At 33.4% G+C, this 14,825-nt stretch overlaps 1 protein-coding gene across 6 annotated transcripts in view; it reads left to right on the forward strand.

Moving 5' to 3' along the window:
* The window catches only part of LIPI (lipase I), a 48,291-nt gene that overhangs the window by 19,056 nt on the left and 14,410 nt on the right, over positions 1 to 14,825 (forward strand). For 3 of the 6 annotated variants that reach the window (XM_017539414.2, XM_017539432.2, XM_037742690.1), the window contains 3 exons: positions 16 to 183; positions 1,943 to 2,047; positions 10,643 to 10,754. In XM_017539414.2, coding sequence (XP_017394903.1) covers positions 16 to 183; positions 1,943 to 2,047; positions 10,643 to 10,754 — 385 coding nt within the window. The remainder of the gene's footprint in view (positions 1 to 15; positions 184 to 1,942; positions 2,048 to 10,642; positions 10,755 to 14,825) is intronic. The other 3 variants (XM_017539424.2, XM_017539442.2, XM_017539450.2) reach the window with 3 other exon arrangements.

The following is a 14,825-nucleotide window of genomic DNA, read 5'->3' on the forward strand; positions in this document are numbered from 1 at the left end:
TTTTTAATCCTTAAGGAATTGAATTCATTAAATGCGACCACCAGAGAGCAGTTCACTTGTTCATGGCATCTTTGGAAACAAACTGCAATTTTATTTCATTTCCTTGTCAATCATACAAAGATTACAAGAATAGCTTATGTGTGGACTGTGGCAGTTTTAAGGATAAATCATGTCCTTGGCTAGGTAAGGGATATTGTTATGGTTACTATCATTCTTTTTAATATGTATAACATAATTGTTAGTATTTTCTGCAGGAAGCTAAACTGTGCACTCTACTTGTTAATACATGACCATTTTATGGAAAAAATTATCTGTAGAGATGTAGTACAGAGTAAATATTTCATTCCCTACTAAACATTTTCAATATATTGAATTAGAGGAACTTGATCAACTGCTTTTTTACGTTCAGTGCTGTAGGCAAATTGGGTGGCTTTATAATGATCCTTGTTCTTGATGTACAGAAACATCTATCGCCCAACTATATTTTCACGTAAAGAATGAAACTTACATGGTCTTGTTAACACTAAGGTTTGTTATTTTTTTAATGGGAGATCTAAGGAGCAAGTGAAGAGATGTGAGCCATGGTTAGCTTCTCATTTGCTATCAGCAAGTAGACGTGAATCATACATGGTTTACACCTTCTAAATGGATAAAGCTTGGTAAGAGCAGTTAAGTATTGCTACTTCTGATAACTAAAACTTTTTTTTTTTTAGGAAATTATAGAGAAATAGGAAATTATAGAGAAAATTACTGCTAATTTCTATTAGCAATAGGAAATTATAGAGAAAAAAGAATCCACATAAACATATAATATTAGAACTGGAAAGAATTTCAGAGACTGTTTGCTTAGGGATTTTCAAAGAGAGCACTAGACCCAAGTATGCCATGAGCATGTAAACATCTGATCACTGTCATGGCAGGATTTTCCAGAAATGTTTCCAAAGCCAAAGGGGTTCCAGGAATGGGTAGTGATTATATAGGCTAAATTAAACCATACGCTGAAGCAGGATTGACACACACAGAGAATACCCTGGGAGGGGTATGCACTGTGCAGGCTTTGCCAATTTGATTTTTCTTTTAGACCTCTTCTGTCTATAAGATATCATGTGGGATTAGCTTCCTTCAGACCTCCTATTGTGGATTGCTTTTCTGGTTCCAACCTTCTTCTATATAATAAGAAAATTGTAACCCAGAGTGAATACATAAATTGTATAAAGGCATCAGTTAGAACTTGAGTAAAACTTCTGAATTCTTAATTTACTATTATTTCTACAATATTCAAATCTCAAATTTGGAGATAGCACTGTGGGAACAAAGAAATACATGAAGCATATGAAATATATATTAATATAAAGTTTATTTTATAATTTTTATCAATATATCAATATGTTATATATAATAAATATTCTACATGCACACATGTATCTGAAATATGTATATAGTATGTACAATGTATAGTACATGTAAAATACATCTATAATGCATATATATAGTATAAATAACATATATGCATGCATACCATATCTGTATGTATTATGTGTATGAGAGAACTAGGGAGCTATATACTCAGGGAGCTATACTCTAAGTTTTATGTAGCCAATTTACTCTGCTTATTTATTGTAAAGAATTACAAGTAAAATTCTGAATTTATAATAGTAAAACTTCTAAAAATGGACTATAGCCATATGGAGTATGCCAAGCTTTGATAAGATTGTCCAGGGAGCAGATTTATTTGTGAATCCTGAAATTAAGAGTTGTTACTGTAATTAAAATAACTAGAATGCTACATTATTTGAAAACAATTCTTTTTAAGTTATCAAAATCCATGACAATCATCATGGTGGTTATATGTACTGATCCCTTAGTTACTTCAGTGATTTGACATTTTCGTATGCTATTTAATGGAAGTCCAATTTCTAATGTTTTATTTCTCAAACCTCAGGTTATCAAGCCAAGCTATTTAAAGATGTTTTAAAAGAAAGGATGGAAGAAAGATCATTTAAGACCACTGTGTTTTTGGATACTAGTGGCACATATCCATTCTGTAGTAAGTTATTAACACTTTTAACACATAAACAAATTATTGTTTTTTGTTGCTAATTTGCATTTGATTCAAAGTGTTCTTTGTACCCATTCAAAGTCCACTGTGTTCTTTCAGGCAAATTTAAAATTTGCCATAGCCAATTAGACAAATTCTACTAAGGACCTGATATTTTAGATAAAATGGACAGATGCTTGAGTAGTATTTTCCCAAAGAAGCAATCAAGGTTGTACTCCCTCATCCCAAATTTGCATATTACTCTTTTCACCTCTAGAGTTATTTTAGCATCTAAAATGATAAGTTATTTTGGCATCTGTATACAGTATGAACACCCATTTGGAAACCAAAACTAAATTATTAATATGTAAATATAAATAAGGTCAAGAAAACAGTAATAACTCATAATTCATTTAGAGTTAGACAAGAGAAGAAAACTTGTAGAACAAGAGAGAATCTCATAGAAATATAATACAAAATTAGATTTTTGAGGAAGTATTAAAATGCAAAATTATTCTGTTTGGAAATGAAAAACTGGAATTGGTTTGTAAATAAAATGAATCTTTTTTATGTGAAGAATTTTATGGAGGAAGTTTTAAATTCCTGTCATTGATTTTGATTACTGAGAGATAAATACTTAAAATAGATTCTCATAAAATATTTTGGGTCAATCATTGTTAATGTTTCCCAGTCACAGTCACTACCAACTTCAATATATTATTCTTCAAACATTAGTGATGTGTCCTATCAAACAGAATTGGGGCTGTCCATTTTTCAAATTAAAAATTTTATTGAGTTAATTTTAGATTTACATGTAGATGTAAGAAATAATACAGAAATACTATGAATACTTTAGTTTCCTTAAATGGAAACATTTTGCAATGCCATAGTCTAGTATCACCAGCAGGATATTGACATTGACAAAACCAACCCATCTAAATCAGATTTCCCTACACACTTGCCTGTGTGTGGCTATGTGTGTATTTGGCTCCATATAAAATAATCACATTTATAGAACTGTGTATCTACCACCACAATGAAGATTCTAAACAGTTCATCACCACAGAGAATCCTTGTATTGTGCTTTTATAACTACCTACACCATTCCCCCACTTGCTGGTTTCCAATTCCTGCTATCCATTCATACATTCCTAGAACTTTGTTATTTCAAGAATGTTATATAAAAGGAACCATCCAGCATGTGACCTTTCTAATTGGCTTATTTTTTCATTCAGCACAATTTCCTGGAGGAGGTTCATCCATGTAGCATGTATCAATGATTCATTATACTTTTATTTGCTGAGTAGTATTCCATAGTAATATACCTCTATCTCTATTGTTAATCAATGTATATTGATATCTATATAATATATAGCTATATTATGTAACTCTTTCTATAGAGAGATTTATAATATCTCTATATCCATTGATAGATGTATCTATATATTGATCTTGATATTATGTACTGTATATCTATGTTATATATATCTATAAATATTATATATCTATCCATATCTCTCTATATAGATATTACATGTGGAATATGCATAAACATTTACATAGATATAGCATGTACCACCATTTGTTTAACCAATTACCTGTTGAAGAGCATCTGGGATGTTTTTAGGTTTTGGCTATGACAAATAAATTTGCTATGAATAGTGTATATTAGTTTTTGTATGAATATGTCTTCATTTATCTGTCTTAAATCCCCAGGAGTGCTATTGCTGGGACAGAAACTAATTGCACATTTAGCTTTGAAAATATTTGACATTTTTTTTGGAGTGACTGTACCACTTTACTAAATTCTCCCAATTAAAATATAAGTGATCTAATTTTCCTGATTTTTTTCAGAATATGGTGGTGTCATTATTTTTTAAAACTCCTATGCATTTTGACATGCATGCATGATATTTCTGCGGTTTTAATATTTGTTGCCTTGATGGTGGATTATATTGACTATTTCTTCTTATTATCTTTGGTGAAATGTGTATTCATGTCTTTTGAACATTTTTTTAATTGGGCTTTTTTTTTAAATATGTTGACTTTTGTTAACTCTTTATATACCTTTTAAACTATATATGTTGTCAGGTATTTGATCTGCAAATATTTTCTTACAGTCTGTAACTTGTCTTTTTATCTGTTTTACAAAAATATCGTCAGAGAAAAAGTGATTAGTTCTGATGCGGAGTAATCGATCATTAGTTCCTTTTAGGAATGTGTCCCGCTTTAGGTGTCACGTCTAAGAACTGTTTGTTGAGCCCTAAGTCCTGAGGGTTTTCTCCTGTAATGTTTTTTCTAAAAATTATATAGTTCTATGTGTTACATTGACATCTGAAATCCATTTATATTTAGTTTTTGTGTAGCTCCAGAACCATTTGTTGAAAGGTTTTCCTTTATTAAGTGGTTTTGCATCTTTACCAATGATCAGTTAAATATATTTTTTGTACCTATTTGTGTTGGATTCGTATTTTGATCTCTACACTTTTTCACTTACCTATGTGTTTATCCCTTTTTCTAGCACCACATATCATTTAATTAATATAGCTATAGAGTACCTCTTTATTCTTCTTTGTCATGGTTATTTTAGATCTTCTGTATATGCCTTCTAATATAAATTTTAGCATAAGATTTTTTATATCTACAAAAATTTATCTGAGGTTTCAACAGAAATTGCATTAAACATGTATTTCAGTTTGGGGAGAGCTTATATTTTTACCATGCTAAATATTCTAATTCATGAATATAGTATGTCTTTCAATATACTTTGATTCTTTGATTTCTTCAATCAGCATTTTATGATTTTCGGCATACAGATAGTGTGCATCTTTTGTTATGTGTATACGACATATTCATTTTGGGTGATAATTATAAAATGTATTGCTAAATTTTGGTATCTCCATATTCATTGTTAGTATATAGAAATGAGATTGCATCTTTTGTGTTGAAAATGTTTCCTGGGACTTGCTGAATTCATTTATTATTTCTAGGTTAAAAAAATAGATCCCTTAGAATTTTCTATGTAAGCAATTATGTTTCTGCAAATAAGAATGTTTTTATTTCTTCTATTACAATCTCTGTGCACTTAATATTTTTTTTAAATCTACTTATTGCAATGGCTAGAACTTCCAGTGCTATGTTTAATAATAGTAGTAAACCCAGACACCTTTGCCTTAGAGGAAAAAACATCCAATCTTTTGCCATTAAAGTGTGATGTTACTTAGAGTTTTGTTTTGCTTTGTTTTGTAGATACTCTATAAAATTGAGTTAGTTCCCCTCTATTCCTAACTTGCCAAGTATTCTACCTCATAAATATGTGTTGGATCTTGCCATATGCTTTTTATGTGTAATTGATATGATCATGTAATTATTTTCTTTGTTGATATGTTGAACTACATTAATTGATTCTAGGATGTTGAACTAGCTTTGCATTTCAGTAGTAAATTCCACTTGGCCTTAGTGAATATTTTAAAATATATTGTTGAATTTGATTTGTTAATATTTTGTTGAGGATTTTTCTAAGTTCTTAGTAGTATTCCTTTTTTATCATTTTTGTCTGGTTTTGGCATAAGAGTAATAGTGTATTCATACTATATTAACACAGCGCCATAAAAGGAGTGGGCAAATTTTCCCTTCTCTATTACCTTTTCTGGAGGAGATCATGCAAGATTTGTGTTAATTATTTAAATGTTTGGAAGAATTTTCCAGTGAAATTATTTGGGTCTGGAGACTTTCTTGGGAGGAAGTTTTATTTATGCAAATTTAATTTATTTAAAATTTTAAGACTACTTGGATTATCTGTTTCAAAATTTTTTTTAGGATTGCAGTGTCTGTAGTAATGCCTTTTGTTTCATTCCTGATAGTGATTTATCTCATTTCTTTTTATTTTGTCTGTCTTGCTAGACAAAGTGGTTTATCAATTTTATTGTTTTTTATTTAAGAACCAGATTTTTGTTTAATTAATTTTCTATTATGTTATTTTATTAAATTTCATTAATTTCTGCTTTGTTCTTTCCTCTCTCTATGTATATATTTACACACACACATATTTTGTTCTACTCTATTTGGGTTTATTTTGTTCTTTTTCTATTTTTTTGAGGAAGGAACTTAAATTGTTGGCCTCAGATATTTCTTCATTTCTATTGTAATCATTTAGTGCTATGAAATTCCCTCTCAGTACTTCTTGAACTGTATTCCTTGTGTTTTGATATATTGTATGTTTTTATTCTGTCCTATGTATTTTTTAGAGAACTCTTCTTTGACCATGGGTTAATTGTTAGCATGCTGTTTAATTTCCACTATTTAGAAATTTTCCTGTTGTCTTCCTGTTGCTGATTTTTAGTTTAATTTTATTATTGCTAGAAATCAAACTCTGTATCATTTTTTAACAAGGTGCTGAGGTAATTTTAATAGTCGAGGATTGATCTCTTTAGGTGCATGCTTTGAAGGTACTTGCAATACATGTGTATTCTGCTTTTTTGGGTATAAGATAATATTTTGTTGGCTGATCTCAGGCATCATTAAGTCATTATGGCATCAACTTAAAGTAAAAAAAAATGTCCTCTAAACCCAACAGATATAAAGTTCCAAATCTTGTCTGATTCATCTAAATCAGTTTTGGCTAAAGCTCTGGCTATAAGTGCTTGGAAATAATTTTTCGTCATCTGTGGTGAATCTCAGGAATCCACTTACCTCCTCCTCAAATACAATGACACAACATAGATATAGGATACCAGTTATAGGCATTCTTGTTCAAAGAGAAAAAAAGTAGAAGAAAAATAGAGTTGACTGTCCCATGCAGCTTTTAAATTCAGCAAGGCAAACTCCGTTTGATTTTAAGGCCTGGGAATAATTCCGTATGGTTCATGGCTCTTCTCCCTGGGTTCATGGTATGTTGGTCTCTTAGAGTCCTTCCCTTTCTCTTTCTCCCCCTTCTTCTTTAGATGTGTAAATGGTAGCATATGTTTGCATCTGAGTAATTTTTTCATCTTGTTTCTTGTTTGTAGAATTCTTACAGGCCTCAAAACTTTCTGTCATTTTATATTCTGTTGCCTTTAGTCTATGTGGGCAGTATTTATACCACTATTACATTCTCCACAGCCTGGTGGATCTCCGTACATGTCACAGAGAGTCATTCCATTAGAAAAGAGACTCTTCCATATCATTTCTAGAAAATCCTGCCTCTATCACTGGCCTCTGCTGAGATGGCTAAAGGAATCTGTGTCACCTGCTTAATATTTTCAAAGACCCTTTTGTGTGACTGAATACTCTGATTTCTAAAATCTTTCTGAGGGAAAAGGTTGTTCCAGCTACACCCTCAGCTCTTTCTCTAGATCTTCATTTCCCATGGTAAATTTCTTAATTTGGGCATCTTTAGTAAACTTGCTAGGCTGATGATTTCCCAAATCAGCAAGTCAGGACTTCTTTAAATTTAACAGTTTCATTTCAATTTCTGTCTTTCCTCTCTCAATTCACGATGAGCACCAAGGAGAAATCTGGCCCCACTTTCAATCCTTGACTTGTAAATCCCCTTAGTTAAATTTCAGATTTCTTCATTTACAATTTCTGCTTTCCACATAAATTGCAGGATATAATTCCACTAAGCTACCTGCCACTATGTAGCAAGGATTCTTTTTCTACCAGTTTCCAATACCTTTTTTTTTTTTTTTTTTATGGAATTTTGTATTTTTTTTTTCAGCCCCATAGAGGCACTTAAGAAATCGCGGTAAGATCGCGTCTAAACCACAGGAGAAACGTCTTTTTGAGATGGAATCTCCCTCTGTTGTTCAGACTGGCATGCAGTGGCACAATCTCTGCTCACTGCAACCTTCACCTCCTGGATTCAAGTGATTCTCCTGCCTCAGCCTCATGAGTAGCTGGGACTACAGGTGCCTGCCACCAGGCCAGGCTAATTTTTGTATTTTTAGTAGAGACAGGGTTTCACCATGTTGGCCAGACTAGTCTTGAACTCGATCTTGTGATCTGCCCACCTCAGCCTCCCAAAGTGCTGGGATTACAGGCATGAGCCACTGCACCCAGCCTCCAATAACATATTTCTGATTTCTGTCTGAGTCCTCAACAACAGCAAGATTAACATTCTTATTCACTTCATTAGACATCCATATTTCTCACCAACAGTCTTTTTGCAATGTGTGTTTTCTTTGCCATGTTCATTATTTCCTCCTGCGTCCTTACTAGCACATTTCTAATAACAATTTATTCAAGGAAATCTAGGTTTTCCTATTATGTTCCTGAAAATTCCTCCAGCTTCTGCTCATTTCTAATTTGGAAGCAACTTTTCCACTTGCATATGTTTGTTACAGCACTATCCCATTCTTTGTATCAAAATGAATATTGCTTTTCTATCACTACTATAACAAATTACTGCAAATTTGGTGGCTTAAGACAGCACAAATGTATTATCTCGAAGTTCGGTAGTCCAGAAGTGTAATACAGATGTCACTGTGCTAAAGTCAAGGTGTTGGCAGGTGCATTCATTTCTTTCTTAACTTTTTTAACTCCTGAGGTTGTTCACATTCCTTGGCTTGTGTCCTTTTCCTTCACATTGGTGGACTGAGTCCTCGTATTATATAATTTTGAACCTTCTTCTGCGCCACATATCTTTTTCTGATTCTCCTCTTTTGTCTTCCTCTTCCTCTTTTCAGGTGATAACATTAGGTCCACCTGGATAATTTAATATAATGTAACTACTTAAGAACAGCTGCTTAGCAATTCTAATTTTATTTGCTATCTTAATTATCATTTTGCTATATAAGATAACATACTTGTAGGTTCCAGGGACTAGGACAAGGACATATTTGGGGAGGCCTACAACAATTACGATATGCAGACATTATTTATCACTGTTTAGTGATTCCAACATTTAACCCCTTCAAGTAAGATGTGGAAACCTCACATCCATGTAGGTCCTTTTACATTCCCCACTTTTCCTGATCTTGATTTTGAATGTCAGATTTTGTAATAATTTTTGTTTCAATCCTCAAATAACATTCATAAAATCAATGAGAAAAAAAGATAATCTGTTGTAGGTACCCATATTTATTCTTTTCCTGTTGTTCATTCTTTCTTCATAATGGTTCTTGATTATTTCATCAATTCCTTTATGTTTGAAGAAATTACTCCTGACAATCTGTAAGGATAAGTCTGGTAGTAAGATTTTTTTTTTTTAACTGTTTCTTTTTCTGATAATATCTCTATTTCCCCTTCATTCTCAAAGGACAATTTTGTTGGATGTAAGATTTGATGTTGACAGTCTTTTCTTTCAACACTTGAAAAATGTAATATTGTCTTTCGGCCTCCATGGCTTCCAGATGTGAAATCCAATATGATTCAAATTGGTGTTTCCCTGTAGGTAATGCATCATTTGTTTTTGGCTGCTTTTAAGATTTTTATTTCTTTGATTTTACTTTTGCAGTTTTATTATGATGTATCTTGGTGAGAATTTCTATTTATTCTATTAGCTTTTTCAATCTGTTTTTTTTTTTTTTTTTTTTTTTTTTTTTTTTTTTTTTTTTTTTTTTTTTTTTTTTTTTTTTTTTTTTTTTTTGCCAAATTTAGAATGTTTTCAGCCATCATGTCTTTGAATATTCTTAATGGCCCCACACTCTTTTTTCTTTCTGACACTCTAATAGCACAAATATTCTTCTGGCCTTGGCTTTAATTTCTCTCTATTTCTGCCTTCTGACAGCTACCCTTCCTTCTTCCAGGCTTGGTTGCATATTGAAACGTGGATTGTACACCTAGCATTTCCAAGTACTTATAGTGGGAGGGTGGCTTAATCTGTAACATCTCAATATTCTATGCTGCCAGAAATCATCTGAGCAAGTCTGAATGCCCATTTTTGTGGTCAAAATGAATCAAAGTACTTTTTCTGAGGCTGTGAAGTAACTTCAAAGTAAGAAGTGCTCCTTTGTACCTCTTGTGTCAGAGATGGGAAAAATCCAATCACAAATTCATTGTCTTTTAGGGTTTGAGGTAACTCTTAGAGAGTCAGGATTTCCTGCACAGACCTGGCAATATATAGGAGTGAGTTCAGCATCCTTGCATGTGAAAGACATACTCTACCAACGTTCAGTAAAGGCAATTTGAATAAGAACTACTATGAACTTGCCTTATATAGGATTATTTAATCTGACAGTCATTCTTGAACAGCCAGTGAAATTAGGAATTGTTTGCCAAGCAAACAGCTGGCCCTATTAATCAGATAATTAAGAAATCTTATCATATTTACCTTAGATGTGCTATTGAAAGTACAAGTTGCTTAATTGGCCTAATTTCTGAAATGTTTTGGTTTCAGACTAGTTAGTATTTAGAAGCTATTTGTTTGGCACTCCACCATACCCATTACTAGCTGGCAGGCTTTTTCATTCCTCATGTTTAAGAGTAGTCAAAAATTGACAAACAAAAGATAAAATATATTATCCATTTACCAAATGAGTCCTCTCAATAATATTGTTTGCATATGTAATAAAAGCCTAGATTATATATCTATCTATACATATACATACATATGTATTTGAATATATACCAAAACCAAAAAATTAAAAAATAACGTGAGTTGCATTCTATATTTTTATTTTATAGCCTATTATTTTGTTCTCAGTATAATTGTTCTGGATAAAACTATGACGGATGGCTCTTTTTCATTTAAATTATTAAACCAGCTTGGAATGATTGAAGAGCCAAGGCTTTATAAGTAAGTAAAATGTAGTATTTTCTTCTCTCCTAAATTCAATGTTTGCTTTCTTCAGGATCCCATCCAACAGATAATTTAAATATTATAGTTTATTTTTAATCCAGAGTGTCTCAAAATGTTAAATATTAAAAGGATATCATGTGTTACATTCTAAATCCTTCATGTTACAGAGAAAAGTAACATATTTAAAGAGATTCCTTTACTTTAAGCAACTAGAGACTTTATACGTGTATAAGGAGATCAAGACCATCCTGGCTAACAAGGTGAAACCCTGTCTCTACTAAAAATACAAAAATTAGCCAGGCCTGGTGGCACACGCCGTAGTACCAGCTACTTGGGAGGCTGAGGCAGGAGAATCCCTTGAACCCAGGAGGCCGAGGTTGCAGCGAGCCAAGATGGAGCCACTGCACTACAGCCTGGGAGACAGAACGAGACTCTGTCTCAAAAAACAAACACACAAAAAAAGTTATAAGAGTTAAAGATGGCTTTGTTTCTTTCTCTCTCTTTTGACTCTCATTGCAGTCTTTCTCCTAACCACCTTGCCTTCTAATTTCTCCAGTTTTTAGGCAGTATCATGTTCACAGTGATGTGAATAACTGTTTAGTGACTTCTGTAAATAGAGTGACACAATTATATGATTGTGTCAGAGAGCGATTCCCACCTCCAACGCTCCCAAATAATAGGAAAGGGTTTTGTTTGTTTCTCAATCTTCTATTTAACTTTGTATGTAGGTACATATGTATGTGCACGTGTGTATACGTATTTTTAAGGTTGTATAATTATATAAAAGAATGTTATTGGCTTGAGCTTGTGGAATATATATTTCTGTGTTTAATAAATTCTTAAACTAGAGATTTTTTTTTTTCTTAGAAGAATGATATAAAGGGGCACACTACTATACAATTGTGGTTTCCAACCTGCTGTGCTAGACTTCTAAATAGCCATTAAATAATGAAATGATTTTCAAAAGGCTCACAGGCACCATATCTAGTGATCAAAAGAAATATAAAGATTTGTTTTGTTGTGGATAGACAGAGTAATTTGGCTACAGTTTTCACTGGTTATTGAACAGATTAGGATTTCAGGAAGCATAGATGATATTTCCAACATTTACTGCTGTACAGTTTAGGTAGCTACAGTACATAAGTTAATTAATTAATGAATTTAATGTGTGATGGACCTTGGACTTGAGTACACAGAGATATCCAAATTCTGTGAGCCAGGAGAAAGTCCCTGACTAGTTATTTATTTGCACATTCACAAACAATGGAAGTGAAAATGTTTAATGTTATGGTGTTACTAACACTTAAGTAAAATATGTAACAATATTAAAATACAAAAAGTAGCCATAGCTCATAATAATAGATAAACTTTTCAAACCTTGGAATCCACAAAGAAAATATGATAAGTTCACCGTAATGAAAATATGAAATACCTGTGTACTGAGGTAACATAAAGACCATTATGTCATGGGATGCCATGATCATCCTTAGAGATAATATCCTGGGTTACAAGTCCAGCAAAGTTTTTAAAATTTTGAACATATTTTAAATATTTTATTATTAGATTGTATACATTTAATTTTCTTAAAGTTAATCAAGGCATTTCAGATAATTTAACAGTTGGTTAGGACTGGTAGTGAAAGTGTAACAATTATCCTTGTTCTTTTCCCTTTTTAAACTAACCTTCCATCACCCAAAGAAGATAAATTAAACAAAAATTCTGGCCAGAAGCCATGGCTCATGCCTGTAATCCTAGCATTTTGGGAGGCCAAGGTGGGTGGATAATGAGGTCAGGAGTTCGAGACCAGCCTGACCAACATGGTGAAACCCCATCTCTACTAAAAATATGGAAAAACAAAATCAAAAACAAAAACATTAGCCGGGCATGGTGGCACACACCTGTTATCCCCCTACTTCAGGAGGCTGAAGCAGGAGACTCACTTGAACCTGGGAAGTGGAGGTTATAGTGAGCCAAGATTGTGCCATTGTACTCCAAACTGGGCAGTAGAGCAAGACTTCGTCTCAAAAAAATAATTCCAATCCAAATTCTTGACTTTCATTGGAACCCATATTTTATTGAGAGAAACTTTTTGGCCCTTTTCACCTAATTTTGAACACTGTATGTTTTAAAATAATAACTAATATTATTCCATAATTGTTCATTGCTTTAAATTGCTTACAGTTTTATATATGAATGTATATACATATGCATTCATGCATGATGTATTATTTATTCTTGTCAGAAACATGTGTTTTGCTATTAAATTGATTTAAATCATTCAACATCAAACTTATTTGGGCATTTTTCATTTTTCAAAATAATGGGGATCCAAACTGACACAGATAGTATTTTGTTCTCAGGGAAGTCACAGATTAATGGAGACTCGTGCATAATTGTAGCTTTTAACAAACTGTTTTACATAAGAAGATCACTTAATGTACGGTTCAAGCAGAGAGAAGAAACAAGGAAGCATATGAAAGCAAGGCAATACAGCCAGGGAAAAGAAAGAATGTACCAAAAACATAGAGATAGGAGAGTACCTGAAGTGGTTTGGCTCTTTTCCCCCACCCCAATCTTACCTTGAATTGTAGTAATCCGCACGTGTCAAGGATGAGCCCAGGTTGAGATAATTTAATCATAGGCGTGGTTTCCCCCATACTATTCTCCTTGGTCCTGCAGGTGTGCAGAAGACAAGAATTGAGGTTTGGGAACCTCCACCTAGATTTCAGAGGATGTGTGGAAATGCCTGAGTATCCAAGCAGAAATCTGCTGCAAGGGGAGAGCCCTTATGGAGAACCTTTGCTAGGGCAGTGTGGAAGGGAAATGTGGGATTGGAGCCCTACACAGAGTTCTCACTGGGACACCGCCTGATGGAGCTGTGAAAAGAGGGCTACCATTCTCCAGACCCCAGAATGGTAGATCCACTGACAGCTTGCGCTGTGCACCAGGAGAAGCTGCAGACACTCAATGCTAGCCATGAAAAGAGATGCAAGAGGGGCTGTACCCTGCAAAGCCACAGGGGTGAGCTGTCCAAGGCCATGGGAGCCCACCTCTTGCATAAGCATGCCCTGGAAGTGAGACACGGAGTTAAAGGAGATCATTTTGGAACTTTAAGGTTTTTTGTGTTTTTTTNGGTGTATTTACCCAATGCCTATACCAGCATTGTATTTGGGAAGTAACTAACTTTTTTTTGATTTTACGGGCTCATAGGTGGAAGGGACTTGTCTCAGATGAGACTTTGGACTTGGACTTTTGGATTAATGTTGGAATGAGTTAATTCTTTGGGGGACTATTGGAAGGGCATGATTGTGTTATGAAATGTGAGAACATGAGATTTTGGAGGGTCAGAGGCAGAATAATATGGTTTAGCTTTGTGTCTCCACCCAAATCTCACCTTGAATTGTAATAATCCCCACATGTCAAGGGCAGGACCAGGTGGAGATAATTGAATAATGGGAGTGGTTTCCCCCATAATATTCTCTTGATAGTAAGTTCTCAAGAGATCTGATGGTTTTATAAGGGGCTTCCCCCTTTGCTCGATTCTCATTCTTCTCTCTCCTGCCACCATATAAAACAGGACATGTTGCTTTCTCTTCTGCCATGATTGTAAGTTTCCTGAGGCCTCCCCAGCAATGCAGAACTGTCAGTTCTTTTCTTTATAAATTACCTCTTTATAAATAACCTCTTTTCTTTATAAATTACAAGCCTTGGGTATTTCTACATAGCAGCATGAGAATAGATTAATACAGTATCTAAATTCAAAAATTGCACTCAACCATCAGCCTAGAACAGTTGTTTCAAATTTGTTCAGAGGGCAAAGAAACTTAGTCTTGAGTTAATTTACAAACATATTCTATGTGCAACAGGATGAAATAGTGATAGTTTTATTCACACACTTGGATTAGTGTATTTTCCTGAAGGGATATAAAATATGGGAATATATATACATATGTTATAACCTGTCCACCTAATCTTGGATAATGACTATACTGTTTGTTTATTAATATTATTTTCTAATACAGTCATGCATCACTTAACAATGGGAATATCCTCTGAGAAATGCATACT

Source organism: Cebus imitator, unplaced genomic scaffold (assembly GCF_001604975.1).
Source record: "Cebus imitator isolate Cc_AM_T3 unplaced genomic scaffold, Cebus_imitator-1.0 Scaffold7, whole genome shotgun sequence".
Classification (NCBI taxonomy): Eukaryota; Metazoa; Chordata; class Mammalia; order Primates; family Cebidae; genus Cebus; species Cebus imitator.